This window comes from Staurois parvus, unplaced genomic scaffold (assembly GCF_062004578.1).
Source record: "Staurois parvus isolate SC_StPar_1 unplaced genomic scaffold, SC_StPar_1.0 ptg000437l, whole genome shotgun sequence".
NCBI lineage: Eukaryota > Metazoa > Chordata > Amphibia > Anura > Ranidae > Staurois > Staurois parvus.
In genome coordinates, this window is record NW_028318233.1 from 397,212 (window position 1) to 415,787 (window position 18,576).

The 18,576-nt window shown below is 45.4% G+C and overlaps 1 protein-coding gene across 1 annotated transcript in view; it reads right to left on the reverse strand.

Annotated features, from left to right (window-relative positions):
* The window catches only part of STOX1 (storkhead box 1), a 78,382-nt gene extending 64,620 nt beyond the window's left edge, over positions 1-13,762 (reverse strand). Inside the window, exon 1 of the mRNA XM_089687736.1 lies at positions 13,379-13,762. Coding sequence (XP_089543862.1) covers positions 13,379-13,679 — 301 coding nt within the window. The 5' untranslated portion in view covers positions 13,680-13,762. The remainder of the gene's footprint in view (positions 1-13,378) is intronic.
* Between the last annotated feature and the right edge of the window lie 4,814 nt (positions 13,763-18,576).

The window sequence follows — 18,576 nt, forward strand, 5'->3', positions numbered from 1 at the left end:
ATAGGCATGAAAACTCTGTCATGAACTGGACAAGTGTTCATTCAGATGGTGTTCCAAGCAGTTGGTGGACCAACATACTAGATATTGGGTTTAACTCACGAAGCATTCTTTTTAGCCATATGGCTGGTATTTACTGCTCTAATTGGCCATCATTGCTGAAAACAACAGTCATGTTAGCAAATGATGGCTATGGTTTAGGGAATTCAGCCAAGTATCTACAGACTAGGTTGACCTATGCATCTATAGCAGCTAAGCACTTTTCCAGTGTGACTTGACATTTTAAAGCAGACCTTCCATTTAAAAAGATGGGCTTATTCACCTATGTGTGGTGACTAGCACACTGGATCAATGCTGGTCACTGCATTGTCTATGTGCCCTGTTCACACCACAACACTGATGTAATATTTGTAGTGATGTGAAAAGCAGACATTCTGCTATTTTCCACAGTGCACTTGAAGACACTGGATGGTATGCACTGCTGTGTGGATACCTAAATGCACTTCTAACCGGGTAATAAAAAAAAAAAAAATTTAAATATAAGCAAACTGATGCAGTGCCCAGCAAATATACAGTAGCCTGAATGCTAAAACAAAGTGATTTAGCTTGTGGGCAGTGTGTGTATGAGCCCTTAGGCTTGGTTCACAGTATTGTGGGTTTGCATCCAGTGTTTGCGCAAGCAGGGCAGCCCATTCTTTGGATAGGCTGCCATGCCTGCGTTTTTCACAGATAAAAAGGTTCAGACACCATTTTGGAATCGCCAGGAAATAACATGCTGCTTACACCTCATGGAATTTCCCTGCTGTTCCCACCCCTGCACACACGCTGCGGTTTGAGATGCGTGGGGGGTATTATTAATAATGAATAGTATCCCACTCATTTTGACTGCACATGGTTGTGGAAATTGTTGCAATTCCCGCCGCCATCTGTGATAAGTGGGATCCAAGCCTTACAGTTGGCCCTCCACCCTGCCAAACAAACTGCTTAGAAAAATTAGGAAGGTACCATTTAAAATCTGATGAAGAGGGTCACCCTTGAAACCAGTGACAGTTATGCAGGCTAGAGACAGCGGCGGCAGGCTAACAGGATCCACTACAGGGATTTCTTCAGTATAGTAAGGGTTCAGCAGGTCTTTTCCTAGATGCCATTTTATACAATATAGTAAGTCTATAAAGAATGTTTGTAAGTACCACATTTTACTACCATTTTTAATAAATGTTACATGAAGGTGCCACATGATGCTTGTGCACGGTTTGTTCTATACCAATTTTAGGGATCATTTACACTAGTGGTTGGGAGCCAGTAAAACCATGCAAATGAGTGTCCATTTTACCGCCTCTTTTGCAGCAATAATATTGAAAAATCATCCCCACTGTAGCGTTCAATACTACTTGCTGAATGCAACCCATTCAAGTGAAAGGGGGCGACCCTTAACCATGTGCAACGCATGCAGTTGCAGCGCACTGATGCAGGGTTAAAGAGGGCTACAGGAGGCGGTGAGCAGCAATACACTGCCTTTACAAATATACAAAGGAAATGATAATCAACCAATCGTGCCTCGAACAGAAATTTTCACACAACTTTAAACCTATGTAAACTTATGTTTACAGGCCTTTAGGGTGGACTCACGAAGCATCAAAACCACCCTTGGACAGTAGCACTGTCAACCTGTGGAAAGGGTAGTGTCATTCAGAGGAAGCCATGTATTCATAGAACACAATTTTTTCTGTTCGACACTCAGCTCAACTCAGTTATGTTTGGGGATGGAGATAGGACATTCCCGTCCCACTGCTGCAAGAGAGTGCTGTACACTGTATGCAGCTGAGGCTACATAGTTTACACAATGCACACAGTAGGCACATCTGGTAGTGAAAGTAATAGTTTGTTTGGGTGAGCTTGATCCAAACAAACTAAACTCCACTAAGCTCAGGTTCACACCAGTGCGACTTGTCATGCAACTTGACAGTTCCAAATCGTAGGACAAGTCGCACCTTTTTTGTTGGCAATGGAACCGTTCAAATTGATGTGATTCTAACTCCGTTGTTCCTGCAATATTTTTGACGATTTCAGGTGTGATTTCATTTGAATCTGTGCATGAAGTCGCACAGTCTACCAATCGCTGGTGCAATGCTTTCCAGGCTCCTGCAATAAAATATGCATTAATTATTTTGTCTAAAAGGTGAACTTATCATTTAACCACTTGCCTACAGGGCACTTATACCAACTTCATGCCCAGGCCAATTTTCAGATTTCAGCGCTGTCGCACTTTGAAGGACAATTGCGTAGTCATGCAACACTGTACCCATATGAAATTTTTATAATTTTTTCACACAAATAGAGCTTTCTCTTGGTGGTATTTACTCGCCGCTGGGGTGTTTTATTTTTTGTGCTATAAACAAAAAAAAAAAATATGTTTTTCTTTGTATCTATTATAAAATTTTGCAAACAGGTAATTTTTCTCCTTCACTGATGAGGCTACACTGATGGGCACTGATAGGCAGCACTGATGAGATGGCACGGATAGGCAACATTGATGGGTACTGATAGGAGGCACTGCTAGGCGGCATTGATGAGCTGGTACTGATGATGCTGCACTGTTGAGTGGCACTGATCATCATTAGTGCCGATCCCTTCGCTGACAATTGCCAGTTCTCTGCAGTATTTTCCTCACGCTGAGAGTGCAGTCGATAACCGGCAACTGTATTTACCTGGTGATCTGCTCTGTCATTGGACACAGCCGATCACGTGGTAAAAGGCCGCAGTGATTGGCCGTTTACCATACCCCGTGATCAGCTGTGTCTATAGGACACAGTGATCACCAGCAAAGTGCCGCTGGGGGGGGGGGGGGTGTTCTAGAATGAAGGCCATGGACATCGTCCCAGGATTACACAACCGCGCTGTAGCCGTCCTTCGGCTATAGCACGGTTGTGAACTGGTTAAAGTAAAAAATGTCCCAGCAGTTATACCACTGCACAGAGCAGGCAAGTATACCAGGTTAAAAAAAGAAAAAAAAAAAACTAACAAAATGTAACCCTAAGGCTCCATGCACACTAGCGTTTTTTTAAAGGTAAAAAAAATGCTGGCAAAAACACTGGATATAGCAGTTTTTAGTAGTGTTCAGAACTGTTTAGAAGTGTTAGTGTTTTATTAGCATTTTTACATTACATGTAGAGGAAAAAAAAAAAGCTGATAGGAGCATCTTAGTAGCATTGTGTTTAAAAAAAAAAAAAAAACACCTACAAAAACAATTTTCTGTTTGCTCCTAGACATTGAAGCTCAAAAAATGCTTATAGCCTAAAGTAATGTGCATAGACACATAGGATAACACTATTTAGAAGCAGAAAAAATAAACTGATAATAGCTTCTAGCAGCTTTAAAAAGCGCTAGTGTGCATGGGGCTTACAACTGCTTTACATTCTCCTCTGCAGACTACCAACAAAGCACACAAGGATGAAAGAAATAAATAATTTGCCTGGTTGTTACCCAACAAAACTGAGTAAATTCCACGTTGGTAAACTAAGCTCAGCGTCTTCATTAAATGTGAACAAATAAAATAAAAAACTGATGTGTGTGGCCAATTACAGAGTTTTCTGCACACTTTGGAAGAATTCCAATGGACACTCATAGCGACGCACTCAACTGGCACAGACAAGCTGTGTCAGCAGATGAACAAACTGTAATTCACACTGAAGACCAGACAGAGGGCTTTGGCTTGTAACAGATGAAAAGGTAGCACACTTGTGTATGGGACCTCCTGTTATAAGGAACACACCTTCCCAATAAACGTGTTGGCTGCAACTCAGGACAATGCTAATCCTGCCTGGAAATGCATGATTATAGGGAGTGATAAGCCCTGTGTGCACAATGTGTAACAAAAGATGAGGGGGGGAAAAAATGGGCAAAGAAAGGCTAAACAATTGCAGGCAACAAGTGAAAGCAATCGCTCCACTACAAATACAACTGAAAAACTAGAGCAGGTGTAAATGTCAGAGCAAAAAAAAGAAAGACACTAAACTGGCCCAGGACTAAACTGTTGCCAATAAAGGATGACTGCACCTACCTTAAAGGGTTAGTTTATCTCTTTAGAAAAAGATTTTAAAAAGTGGACACCTCAGACCAGTGATGGCGAACCTTTTAGAGACAGAGTGCCCAAACTGCAACCCAAAACCCACTTATTGATCACAAAATGCCAACACTGCAATTAAACCTGAATGCCAAGCTGGACCAATGTGTGATGCCAATTGGGCCAGGTTCACACATCTGCGTCCTGCGTGTAGGCAGACTATTCATTTCAGTGGGCTGCCCTACCCCTAGAAACACAGTGAAAGTCATCCCTGACTATTATTTAAACATGTGCCTCACAAAGTTGCATACTGCTGCAGTACTATGCAATTTGGCACGTGCAAAAATGCGCTGTATTTGCTGATGAATGGGTGCCATTAGGAATTGCTCACTTTGCAGGTTGGAGAGGTACTAATGACGTCATCGGTGTGGGCTCAGAAGTGTCATAGCAAAGTGCAGGGGATGGTCAGATTTCAGCAGGGCTGTCATGAGGCACCGGGGGTCCCATGTCTAACCACAGTGATCCCATAAACTTTACCGCTCCACCGACCCCAGGATGCGTCTTATCACCAATCAGACGGAGGGCTGAATATTCAACTTCCCGTCTCCGGCCATGTATGGAGTCACCGCAGTCCCAGCACATTATCAGGACTGGTGATGGAAAGCTGCCTGAGGCTCCAATGGGGTGATCGGACAGATAGGAGTAGGCAGCGGGTGAGGAGGACTTACCAGAGATGAGGAGGATGTAGCAGAGGAGAATGCCACATCACGGGGACAGCAACACTGCAGTCTTACATTGTACTGTGATCGATCACCGGACCCTCCTCCCCAGATCAGACGGATGATGGTCCCTCTGGTCCCAGCTCCATCCTCTCTGCAGTTCTTTAGCTGGGTAACTGATCACCCCTCCCTGCAGTCATAAATGGTCCTATTCCTTTTCAAGCACTGGGCTGTGTGCACCATTCTCAAATGCTTGGCTGCTGGGGTGACTTGGCTGGCATGCTGACAGAGAGGGCTCTGCGTGCCTGCTGGGGCATGCGTGCCATAGGGTCGCCCTAAAACCATGTGAAAGCCTCTTTTGTGTAGTATCCGAAAAGACCTGAGACTGCTAAGTGCTGCCCTCTTGAATGTTATATCAGCAGTCTGAGTGGCCACTTAAATGCACTTTATAGTATTCCCCTTCACTCCTCCCCAACTGACAGTTACATAAAATGTTATATAGGGAGGTGAAAGAAGGGGCAGAGGAGCTGGGCCAGCACAAACAAAATGCTATGGCATGCAAGGAGTGGGGGCTGTGCTAGGGAATTGCATCTTACTGTGGTCAATATTTCTAGCAAATGCAAAAGGTACATTGCAAAAGAATAAAAGAAAACTGTGAAAATGAAAAAAATACCAATACGCAGGTTTTGTGCACCTGGAATTCAGCTTTAAAGTGATCTGAAACCCTCACCTTGTAAAACAACCCATTCAATTTAAAATAAAAATCAAAAGGCAAAAAACATTTGTGTACACATATAAAAAAAATACTCTCTCCCCCCCTCCCCTTTTTTTTTTTTTTTTTTTTTTTTAATTATGTGATCACATTCCCTCAGTTCTCGCCTGCATAAGAGCTGGGGGGGGGAGAAAGAGCAGTATACTGATCTACCCAGTGAAAAGCTGTAGGGGGGGGGCAGGACAGGAGAGAGGAGGGGGAGGAGAGCAGACCAAGTTCTCAGCACAGCTAGAGAACTGACCATGTTGTGCTCTCCTGCCTAATGTGGTCAGTTTTAACAGGGAAGCAGAGGGACTGGCAGGAACATCAGGGGTTTCACACAAAGGAAGTAATACAAAGAGAACAGGATGTCTTCTCATACAAGTACATGGTACAGCAGACACATCTTAAATAGGAAATGTTGGGTTTACATATTCTTTAAACACGTATTGCTGCAATGCACAAGTACGAATGGGCTCTTCTGCACTGCCACGCATTTCAGCAGCTTCTCCATTGAATGCTATTATAGCAAAAATGCTGCTTTTTGCCTTTAAAAATGTCCGAGTCTTTGCAGTGTGTTTTGAAAGTCCTGTGCTTTTCAAAAGCACACCTCCCCACTGAAATGATCAAAAACACTGCAAAAACCTGCCATATTTGCGTTTTTGATGCATTTTTTGAGTCACGTCTATTTTTTACAGGTGCAAGCAATCAGAAAATACACTGGAAACACATCTAAAAATTAAAAACGCATTTTTCCCATGGAGCAGTATGAAAGCATCCTTAGAGTCAGTTTACACCACAAAAACGCACTTTCGATGAATTCCAGAAACATTTTTTACTTACAGTTCACACCACACTCCGTTCTGATGCAGTTTGCCATGTTCCAATACAGTTCTGTGCAGAAAAAAAAATGCAGCATGTTCTACTTTATTTTTCTGCACCGGAAACTGACTGGAACTGACTGCACTGATGTCAACTAGGGCCATTGGAATACATGGAAAATACTGTGCAGGCATTTTTGATGCAGAAATAAAAAACACACTGGACTGCATCTAAAGTGAACTAGCCCTATTTCCTAGTTTCCGGTGCAGAATGAAAAAAAAAAAAAAGTAGAACCTGCTGCATTTTTTCTGCACAGAACTATAGCAAACTGCATCAAAACTGCACAGGAATGGAGTGTGGTGTGAACTGTAAGTAAATATGTATTCGGAATGCATTTTTTGTTGTGTGAACTGACCTTTAGCCCTCGTTCACATATGTGCGGGCTGCGATTTGCGCTAGCACGAGAGTCCATTCATTTGAAGTGACTCCTGTGCCCTGGGACATGCAGGGAAGAAGTCCCTGCACTACTTTGGAAATCACAGTCCACACAGGAACCAAGGTTCCCAATACGGTTTTGATTTCCATTGTGGGCATCGTGCCATTAGAATTAATGGCACCCAGCCGCGGGTCCCACACTCCTCTGTATGGAAGGAGCGGCTGCAGGTATTTGTGTGGGTCCCGCAGTGGCACCACCCGCACAGATATGAACCAGGGGTTAGTTTCCTGTTTGAAAAATGCACCTTCCATAATAGCCAGTGAAAATGTAAAAAAAATGCACTCTTAAGTGCGTTTGTTGATTCACCTGTCCAATATTCTACAGGTGGTGAGGGATGAAAACGCAGAGAAAACATGCGTTGTATTCCATATTGACACCACACACACATGATATGTAGAAGTACGAATGGGCTCCTAGAGCTGGCTTGTAGCACCTTACAGGCTGAGAATCATAACTACACAAATTGCTATAATACTGAACAGTAGGGACTCATTCAGCAATCACCTCCAAGAAAATCAGCACTTTGTTTTATTTACACGATTGCTTGCTTATCCTTTTTCAGGTGATCCTGGTCAAAACAGTCAAGCTGGCCATACACTGAAATTTGCTCAGTGGGTGGCCCTGTCAGCAACACCCAGACCAACAAAAGTCAAGTTTTCAAAACGGTTTTGTTGAAGGAGCTGGGTGGAATATCCTCAGCTGAACAGTGCCTGCAACCAATCAGACGCAGTCCCTCTTCTGATATTCTGACAGCTGGTGCCACACACAGCAGAATATTCGTCCATCAGAACTGTTTCGCATTGGTCGAGGAACCTATTAGATTTCTTTCATTCATCCCACAGGCTGAAAAACAGAAATCTATAAGTGTATGGCCAGCTTAGCCCCTATTCACACCTTAGCTGTTTGAAGTGATTCAACACAGCATTCCAATCCCCATGTTATTCTATTTTGTCTGTCACTCAAAAAACAAAACAAAATAAAAAAACAAAAACAAAACAAAAACAAACAAAACAGTATAGGAACATCCTTGGGGAATGACTGATCATCTCTGAGCCCCAATAAACTTCAATGGGTGCACTTTATAAGATGCAAGATTTCTAACCCAACTGCTGTCTTCTCGCCCTCCTAGTTGCTAGATTTGCATTTGTTAAAACACAAACAAAAAAAAACAAAATTAAATTTAAAAAAAAAAACAAAAAAACACCTCAGGGCCGGTTCACACCATGCCTACACCTGAAGCACATAGGAACGTGCTGTGCATTGCTGTGCGATTCAAACCACATGCAAAAACGCACTACATTTGCGATCTGCAGCGGGTGTCAAAAAGTTAATGACACCCCAAATGCAGGTTACCAACGTAGTGCATTTGCCCACAAGGTACTTCTGTACTATAAGATCGGGTTGCAGAGTGTTTTAAAAAGTAGTGCATGAACTACTTTTGGTGTGGTGCAATTTTGTTGGTATGGTTCAATTTCATTTTGAACGGGCGGAAATCACATGCGAATCGCACAGGAACACAGTCCTAAACATGAAGAGTTTTTTAGTGTAATTTACACCTGTATGCACATTTATTCTAGTGGCTACAAATTTGCTGATCATTTATGCAGGAACTTTTGTTTCTTGTCTACTGACCAGTAAAATGTTAACAACCGCATTACGGCCATGTGATTTTAGCCTTATGCTAGCCATATATTAATTTTTTTTTTTTTTTCCAGTGGGTTGAACAAAAAAGAAAAAAATATATATATATCCAATTTCCCCATCCACACATTTGAAGTGGGTGGGGGAATCACTACCCTCAGTCAGACTAATCAGCAGTGCTGGCTATAGATGGTGGCACTGATCATTCAGGAAAAGACCCAAATTTTGATCCACTTATGGCTGCCTTTAGGAATTCAGGGAGTTTTTTTTTTTTTTGCTTGTTTAACTTATGTAAATACTGTTTTTAATATGCCTTGTACACACCGGCGTGTAACAATATGTAAAAATATGCTGCGTATAGCTCGGTAAACAAAAAAACCCACAAAACTCTGCATTGCTGGACAGAATTTTATGTGCATATCTCTCCAAATACATGCATATGACATATCCTAAACAAATCTACAATTGTTACATCTGTGCGCAGAAATATGCACATTTGCTATACTGCCCATCCTCAGGCTTTTATGCAAGAATTTTCTGCCAGGAATCTGATCTTTATTCTTCAGTACCTTTATACAATTCTGTTAGCTGCTGGTCCACAGCTAGGTTCATGAATGCCAGATGCAGGTAGATGCTAGAAAAAACCAACATGTAATAGGAGCAGTCACTGTTTTACAACCATGTAAACGTAGCCCTAAGTTTTACTGATTAGGCAGTTTTTTTGTAGCACAAAAGCTCCTGATTAGAACCAAGACCATGTATACATATGTCTTCAGATACAGGTTTTTGGATACAGATGTGTTACAGATCTGACCACAGTGCATGTTTACACATCTGTGTCAATGTCTCCATTGAAAACAATGCAACTGAATTTAGATTTGTAAATACAAAACGCTTGTAAAAGTGACTTTATGCCCGTGTGAACAAAGCCCAAGTCCTGGTTCCCTTCAGTGTGCTTTTTCCATGGTAAAACACACCCACCCAGCATAGCAAAAGAGCATAAAAAAAAAATAGTCCCATTTAAATCCTAACTGTATACCACTGTGAGCTGAGATCTTCATAGTGTGCTGAATTTTTTCAAAGTCTTGCTTGCTGCATCTATAGACCCCATTCACTTTTGCTGCTCTAAAATGCACCTTTCCAGCATGACAAAAGCACATGAAAATCCACCTAACCGCTCCGTATCCGCCACCCCCCTCTGCCAATCCCTCCACTGGCTTCCGATTGCCCAACGGATAAAATTCAAAATGCTAACATTGACTTATAAAGCTGTTCATAATACTGCCCCAAACTACATCACCAATCTGGTATCCAAATACCACCCAAAAAGTACTCTCCACTCCTCACAAGACCTCCTACTCTCTAGTTCCCTGGTCTCCTCCTCCCATGCCCATCTCCAGGACTTCTCCAGGGCTTCCCCCATCCTCTGGAACTCCCTACCCCAATCCATCAGACTATCACCGACTCTCACCTTCAGGCGCACTCTAAAAACCTCTCTCTTCAGGGAAGCCTACCCCTCCCTCAGCTAATTACTGAACTCCTCCACTATTCCTACCACTCCATCCACCACAGCTAATTCCTCCTGTACCACTATCCCCTCCCTCCTAGATTGTAAGCTCCAAGGAGCAGGGCCCTCGAACCCCTCGTGTATTGAATCATATTGTTACTGTACTGTCTCCCATTATATTGTAAAGCACAGAGCAAACTGTTGGCGCTATATAAATCCTGTATAATAATAATAAATGATTCCCCTTTAAATCCTATGTAGCTGGTCACACAAGTCCATGTTTCACAGGTGCATGCTGTGAGTCCGGCAAACAAAAAATGCACCAAAAATGCATAAAAAATAAATAAAAAAAACACAACATGCGATTTTCCAAAATGCATACTGCAGTTTTAATAGCTCAAGTGTTAAATTGCCCTTAGCCTAGGTTAAGGCTTGTGCGGCCTGCATTTGCCTGGACACGGCAGCCCATTCATATAAATAGGCTGCTGCTGCACCCACGTTTTCCACAAAACAAAGGTACAAAAAAAAAGGTTTCCCTTAAATCCTATGGGACTCTTTTACACGGGTGCAGTGTGTTTTGTAAGTCCTAAACTTTGCAAAACTGCAGCTCCCAATTGAAATGAATGAAAAACACAGCAAAAATGCATCAAAAACCCAACAGGGCGGCTGCAGGTATTTATGCAGATCCACAGCAGCACCACCCGCACAGATGTGAACCAGGGGTTAGCGTATGGTTTGAAAACGCACCTTCCATAATAGCCAATGAAACCGTAACAAAAACGCACTATTGTGCATTTGTTGATTCACATGTCCAATATTACACAAGTAGTGTTTCATGAAAATGCAGAGAAAACATTATGCGTTGTACTCCATGTTAACGCCACACATGGTATGTACTGTGAATGGGCCCCCTGAATATAAAAACAAAAAAAGCCATGTCTACCAGCCTCCTCATACAGACCTGACAACACTTCCCAACTACACAGGAAAAAAGCAGAAAGTTTTCCTAACAGGAGTGTGGAAATGGCAGTAGAGGATATTGGGGTACAGACGGATGTGGGGGAGTATGGAAATGGCAGTAGAGGATACGGGGGTACAGACGGATGTGGGGGAGTATGGAAATGGCAGTAGAGGATACGGGGGTACAGACGGATGTGGGAGTGTGGAGTATTGACAGTAGTGGATACGGGGGTACAGACGGATGTGGGGGAGTCTGGAGTAATGGCAGTAGAGGATACGGGGGTACAGACGGATGTGGGGGGAGTCTGGAGTAATGGCAGTAGAGGATACGGGGGTACAGATGGATGGGGGGGGAATGTGGAGTAATGGCAGTAGAGGGTATGGGGGTACAGACGGATGTGGGGGAGTCTGGAGTAATGGCAGTAGAGGATATGGGGGTACAGATGGATGTGGGGGGGGGGGGAGTGTGGAGTAATGGCAGTAGAAGATATGGGGGTACAGATGGATGTGGGGGAGTGTGGAGTAATGGCAGTAGAGGGTAAGGGTGTACAGATGGATGTCGGGGGAGTGTGGAGTAATGGCAGTAGAGGATACGGGGGTACAGACGGATGTGGGGGGAGTGTGGAGTAATGGCAGTAGACGGTATGGGGGTACAGATGGATGTGGGGGGAGTGTGGAGTAATGGCAGTAGACGGTATGGGGGTACAGATGGATGTCGGGGGAGTGTGGAGTAATGGCAGTAGAAGATATGGGGGTACAGATGGATGTGGGGGGAGTGTGGAGTAATGGCAGTAGAGGGTATGGGGGTACAGATGGATGTGGGGGGAGTGTGGAGTAATGGCAGTAGAGGGTATGGGGGTACAGATGGATGTGGGGGGAGTGTGGAGTAATGGCAGTAGAGGGTATGGGGGTACAGATGGATGTCGGGGGAGTGTGGAGTAATGGCAGTAGAAGATATGGGGGTACAGATGGATGTGGGGGGAGTGTGGAGTAATGGCAGTAGAGGGTATGGGGGTACAGATGGATGTGGGGGGAGTGTGGAGTAATGGCAGTAGAGGGTATGGGGGTACAGATGGATGTGGGGGGAGTGTGGAGTAATGGCAGTAGAGGGTATGGGGGTACAGATGGATGTCGGGGGAGTGTGGAGTAATGGCAGTAGAAGATATGGGGGTACAGATGGATGTGGGGGGAGTGTGGAGTAATGGCAGTAGAGGGTATGGGGGTACAGATGGATGTGGGGGGAGTGTGGAGTAATGGCAGTAGAGGATACGGGGATACAGATGGATGTGGGGGGAGTGTGGAGTAATGGCAGTAGAGGGTATGGGGGTACAGATGGATGTGGGGGGAGTGTGGAGTAATGGCAGTAGAGGGTATGGGGGTACAGATGGATGTGGGGGGAGTGTGGAGTAATGGCAGTAGAGGGTATGGGGGTACAGATGGATGTCGGGGGAGTGTGGAGTAATGGCAGTAGAGGGTATGGGGGTACAGATGGATGTGGGGGGAGTGTGGAGTAATGGCAGTAGAAGATATGAGGGTACAGATGGATGTCGGGGGAGTGTGGAGTAATGGCAGTAGAAGATATGAGGGTACAGATGGATGTCGGGGGAGTGTGGAGTAATGGCAGTAGAGGGTATGGGGGTACAGATGGATGTGGGGGGAGTGTGGAGTAATGGCAGTAGAGGGTATGGGGGTACAGATGGATGTGGGGGGAGTGTGGAGTAATGGCAGTAGAGGGTATGGGGGTACAGATGGATGTGGGGGGAGTGTGGAGTAATGGCAGTAGAGGGTATGGGGGTACAGATGGATGTCGGGGGAGTGTGGAGTAATGGCAGTAGAAGATATGGGGGTACAGATGGATGTGGGGGGAGTGTGGAGTAATGGCAGTAGAGGGTATGGGGGTACAGATGGATGTGGGGGGAGTGTGGAGTAATGGCAGTAGAGGATACGGGGATACAGATGGATGTGGGGGGAGTGTGGAGTAATGGCAGTAGAGGGTATGGGGGTACAGATGGATGTGGGGGGAGTGTGGAGTAATGGCAGTAGAGGGTATGGGGGTACAGATGGATGTGGGGGGAGTGTGGAGTAATGGCAGTAGAGGGTATGGGGGTACAGATGGATGTCGGGGGAGTGTGGAGTAATGGCAGTAGAGGGTATGGGGGTACAGATGGATGTGGGGGGAGTGTGGAGTAATGGCAGTAGAAGATATGAGGGTACAGATGGATGTCGGGGGAGTGTGGAGTAATGGCAGTAGAAGATATGAGGGTACAGATGGATGTCGGGGGAGTGTGGAGTAATGGCAGTAGAGGGTATGGGGGTACAGATGGATGTGGGGGGAGTGTGGAGTAAAGGCAGTAGAGGGTATGGGGGTACAGATGGATGTGGGGGTACAGCCCAGTGTGTGTGGGGGGTTCCCCTGACTCACCCAATGCTGTGATGATGAAGCCTCTGGGGGGTCTCAGGGCTCTCCGGACCCAGGCATCCCTCAGCACCTCCAGGTTGGCGCTCTGTCCCTGGACCAGCAGCACCCAGCTCTCCAGCCAGCCCTGGAAGGACACCTCACACACGGCCCGGACCAGTCTCCTGTTCCAGAAGCACTTTGCATTGGCCGCCTGGAAGTCCTGGAAAACCTGGCTGCCCTTCTCGCCCTCCCCGGTACCGTCCAGCTTACACAAAACCAAGGCTAGGGAAGTGGCGGCCAGCTGGACCGGCCTGTCCCGGGACATGGTGGGGAGCTCAGAGCGCAGCGCTCACAGACATGGGACACGGTGTGCTCCGACCGCCAGGATCAATGACTGTCCGCTACCCGGGAGACGGCGAGCAGTGAGAGGGCAGAGCCAGTCCATCGTCTGCGCCACAGCCAATCAGGCATCTCCGGAGACGGGGGCGTGGCGAGGCTCAGCACCTTGTCTTTTGTGAGTGTAGTAGAAGTGTAGAAGTGGGCGGGGAGAGGGGCGGGTCATCCCGTGCTGGGGCAGTAAGGTGTGCACGTATCACCTACCGAGCTCCACAGTTAAGCTGGCCATACACGTGTAGATTTTCGGACGAGAATATTCATCTGAAAAGTCGTACATTCGGCGAGTGGACAAATGTGGTTCGAAAATTGTCTTTTGCTTTTAACATTTCTGAACGACAACTACATACACTGGCTGAAAATTTGTTTGATCAAGAAAAGTTTTTCTTCCTGCCCCTTCAAATTTTCCCATCACTGTTGTCGAAAAAAACAAACATTGATTTGACTCCACTAATGATTAGAAATCAAACGAAAATTCTTGAACGATTATCTATCCATGTATGGCCAGCTTTAGGCTAGGTTCACACCTATGCAGGTTGCGTTTGAGCTGTTCCTCATTGCGTTTTGCATTTTTTTTGCACTTGTGTTTTTGATGCGTTTTGCGGGGGGGTTAATTTATTTTTCTTGTTGCTAGATTCAGATTTAAAACGCAGTAAAAACACAATACATGCTTTTCTGCAGCATTCCATTGAAGTCTATAGAAAAAAAACACAACTTTTTGCATTCAAAAAAGTCCCTGGCCCTTTCCAAAACACACATCGGGTGAAAACGCGGAGACGTGAACATGTCCCATAGGAAATCATGTTAAATGGACTATACTGCGTTTCTGCAAAACGCTGTGGAACCTGGGTTAGAAGTAGTCATAATAATTGGCAGACGTCATAGATTGCCGCTCATCACTCCTATATTGTGGCTGCGTGGTTTTGTCGTCTTTATGTTCACCTGGTGATCCTGCCAGTAACACACTTCCTGTCCGAGGGTGACAACACTCACTCCACTGTGATATATGATGGAGCAGTGTTATGACCCTAGGACAGGAAGTGTCTTCTCTAAAACATAGTGGGGAGGTGTTTCTGTAGTCCATACACGAGGTTGGACAAAAATATAGAAACACTACAAGGTTTGCAGATATGAAAGTGACAACATGGTCCGTCATTGCAGGCAGTAATAACTGTCTCCAGACAAGGCAAGCCCGCTCCTCATTCCTCCTCCACCAAACAAGAATCTGGCTCTGGTTAGCCAGTTGGCATGAGTGTAATTCCCTGACAGCATGTACAGGGGTTAGACAAAAATATGGAAACACCAGGCATGCTGGTCACTGACATCATACGGGGTGGGGTCACATATGCAATGGCCCCGCCCCTTACATATTTAAGAACTGTCAAACCAGCTCCTGAGAAGATGGACAGGGGCAGCGGACATCGTGATTGACGTTGGATCTACTTCGGGGGACATTCTTTTATTAAAGGACTTGTCAAAGAATGACTCCTGTCTTTTTTCAACACAACGGCTTTTTTTTTTTAATAGGTAGCGGTACCATGTACCCCATACTCATTCATGTGGGGGAGGCGGGAGCTGGGGGCTTGCTAAAGGGGGCTTCCAGATTCCGATAAAACCCCCACAACCACCGGCCACAGTTATAGGGAAGAGGCCTTTGTGCCGTCAACATGGGGACAAGGTGCTTTGGGAGAGGGGAGCTCTGTTGAGGGCATGTGGCCTGGTATGGTTCGGGGGGGGGCTCGCTCGCCCCCCCTTTTTGACCTGCTGGGCTGCATGCTCGGATAAGGGTCTGGTATGGATTTTGGGGGGGACCCCCACACCATTTTTACATGTTTTTTGGCGTAGGGCTTCCCCTCAAAATCCGTACCAGACCCGAGGGTTTGGTATGGATGGGAGGGGGGACCCCACACAGTTTTTTTTAATTATTTTTGAATTGCCAGCAATTCTTTCTTTTACATTCAGCTGTCAGTGGGAACCCCGCTGACAGCTGAAACATGATGCATGCTTTTCACTACTAAAATTCTGCCTCCTCATTGGCTCCCGCTGTTGTCAATCATAGCCAGTCAGTCAATGAAAAGGGAGAGGGGGCGGGGCCAAGCCGTGGCTCCATGTATGAATGGACACACAAAGCGGCGGGTGCCCCCATTGCAAGCTGCTTGCTATGGGGGCATCCGACAGACAGGAGGGGCCAGGAGAGCCTGCGGGGGGCCCGAGAAGAGGAGGATCCAAGCTGCTCTGTGCAAAACCACTGCACACAGCAGGTAAGTATAGACATGTTTGTTATTTTACAAATAAAAAAATCAACCTTTAGAATCGCTTTTGCAAAATCTAAGTATACCACGTCCCCAGCCACCCCTCTGTATACCAAGTCCCAGCTACTATGTCTATGGCAGAGTTGAAACTTAATACTCACATCAACCGTGATTAATCTGTGACTGGCCATTACGAAACAATCAGATCACCAGTGTCTGCAGATACCATTTCCCCCAGCAAATCGACATATTAAATGTTCCATTGATATGCAGTTCATTGTGAAATAACTCAAACTTTTTGTTTTAGAAATTCCCCTGAGTATGATGTCATGAAAAAGATTACCATTACTGAACAGGAAATTTTGTTCTTTCTCTCATCTAAAAAATGTGTTTTCTGAAGTGCTTTGCATTGAACTGAGTCATGTACCTGTTATGTAATTGAAGACAGGTTTGTGTATTGTACTCACAGTTGTCGTCTGGACACATTTATGTGCCCTGTGAATTGGAGGCCTGAGGGAATACATTCAGATGGGCTATTACCTTCCTGTGGCTCTTAGCCTACATTCAAGAAAAAGCATAAAAATCCAGACATCAAGGCTTAAAAGGATTTTTATTCAGATGTTCCCTCTCTTCATCAGAGGCAGTCTGATTCAGCTTTCTTGTCTTTTTTTCACTGAATAAGACTCCTACAAAAAGCAATTATAGTGTGTGTGTGTGTGTGTGCAGGAACAATTTCCACATTTCTTCTTCATAATGTCTGCACTGGAAGCCCTCTTTTGGACTTAAACCAGAAAATCTAAAAAAACAAATGACTCTACCATGCCACCATAGTTTTATGTAGCCACGACTTTGTCGGGACTAGATATTACAGCTTATGGGCCTGCCGTCCCATCTGGCGACTGTCAGAATACCCAAACAGTGACTGCATCTCATTACATGCATTTGTTTTTTGGCCAACAATTTTCTGCCTGGTTAGGGTTGGAGGTTGCAGATAGGGCCACCCACAAAGCGATTTTTGTTCAGTATATGGCCAATTTAACAGATACTTAATTATAAGTGGCTGGGCAATGGCAGACCTGCAGAACATGTCAGCAGCCACGGTCAAAGCAACAAGAAGGAGTGCAGATGTCGCCAGGGCCAGGACAAGGGGTGAACGGGAGGGGCGGCTGCCCTGGGCACAATGCAGTAGGGATGGGGGGCACCTTCCTTCTGTTTCCAGGCTGACAGGAGTAGTGACAGCAGCAGTGATTTTGACAAGTGAGTGACTGCTAGGCATAGCATCCCCCAAACTTGCACATCATGAATGTGGTGGGGGGCCCAGTTTGGCATCTTTGCTCTGGGTACTGAATGCCCTTGTCCCAGCACTGGATGTCACACACACTAAAAGACGGCACGCTGGAGGATAAATTGCATGTTATGGCAAGGACTCACTCATCCTGCAATTGGTTAAAGCAAACCTTCACCCAAATCATCAAGTGCCGCTTTTCCTCTACCTCCTCCAGTCCCTAAATCATTTTCAAACTTTTTATTTTCTCAGGGAGGGGGTACATTTTATTTTGGTACCACTCCCACTACCTCAACTGATGGCAGTTTGGCCTCCTACTGCCCACAGCCTCCTGGGACATATCACACATCCCAGGAGTCTGCAGAACCAGTGCCACACAATCTCATGCATGTGCAGTGGGGAGCCAGCTTTGAGACATCATTTATTTATAGCTGCATCCCACACCGGGGAGCCACAGCCCAGCAAAAAATCAGCTCACAGAAAAACAGTGTTGGAATATTCAGCTGGTAAGTATCAGTTTGTTAAAAGTCAGCAGAGCTACAGTAATTAAAGCTGTGGACTTTTAATTTTTTAAAACGGAGCTCCACCCAAAATGGGAAGTTCTGCTTTTAGACTTTGTTCTCCGCTTCCTGTTAAGGATTGGCACCTTTGGGGAGCAGGAGGGGGTACTCGAGTTTGACAGGTACTCGCTCCAACTTCTGCTTATGTGATCGGAGGAGGAAAATGTCCTCCCCCCCGTAGTCTTCTGGGACACTTGACAGGTCCCAGATGGCTACGGGACCATTCCCAAAGCACAGCACTACTCACACATGTGCAGTGGGCACCCGGCTGTGAAGCCGCAAGCTGTCGCCGAAGAGAAAGAACAGTCGGTCAACCTGGCCGGAGTGAGGACACCGCTGGACACCGCACAGGTGAATGTCCATTTTTTAAGTATCTGTAGCTGTAGCTGCTTACTTTAATTTATTTTAAATTCCGACTTGACCTCTGCTTTAAGTACCCTGGTTGAAGTTCCTCTTTAAGTCTAGGTTCACACCTAAGCCTTTTACTGTGCATTTTGCAGAAACACACTACAGTCCATTTAACATGATTTCCTATAGGACACGTTCACATCTCCACGTTTTCACCCGGCGTGTTTTTTTGAAAGGGTCAGGGACTTTTATAAATGCAAAATGTTGCTTTTTGGTTCAATAGACTTCAATAGAGACACTGCAGAAATGCACGTAGTGTGTTTTTTATGCGTTTTCGACACATTTTTGATGCGTTTTGCATTTTAATCTGCCCAGAAACAAGTT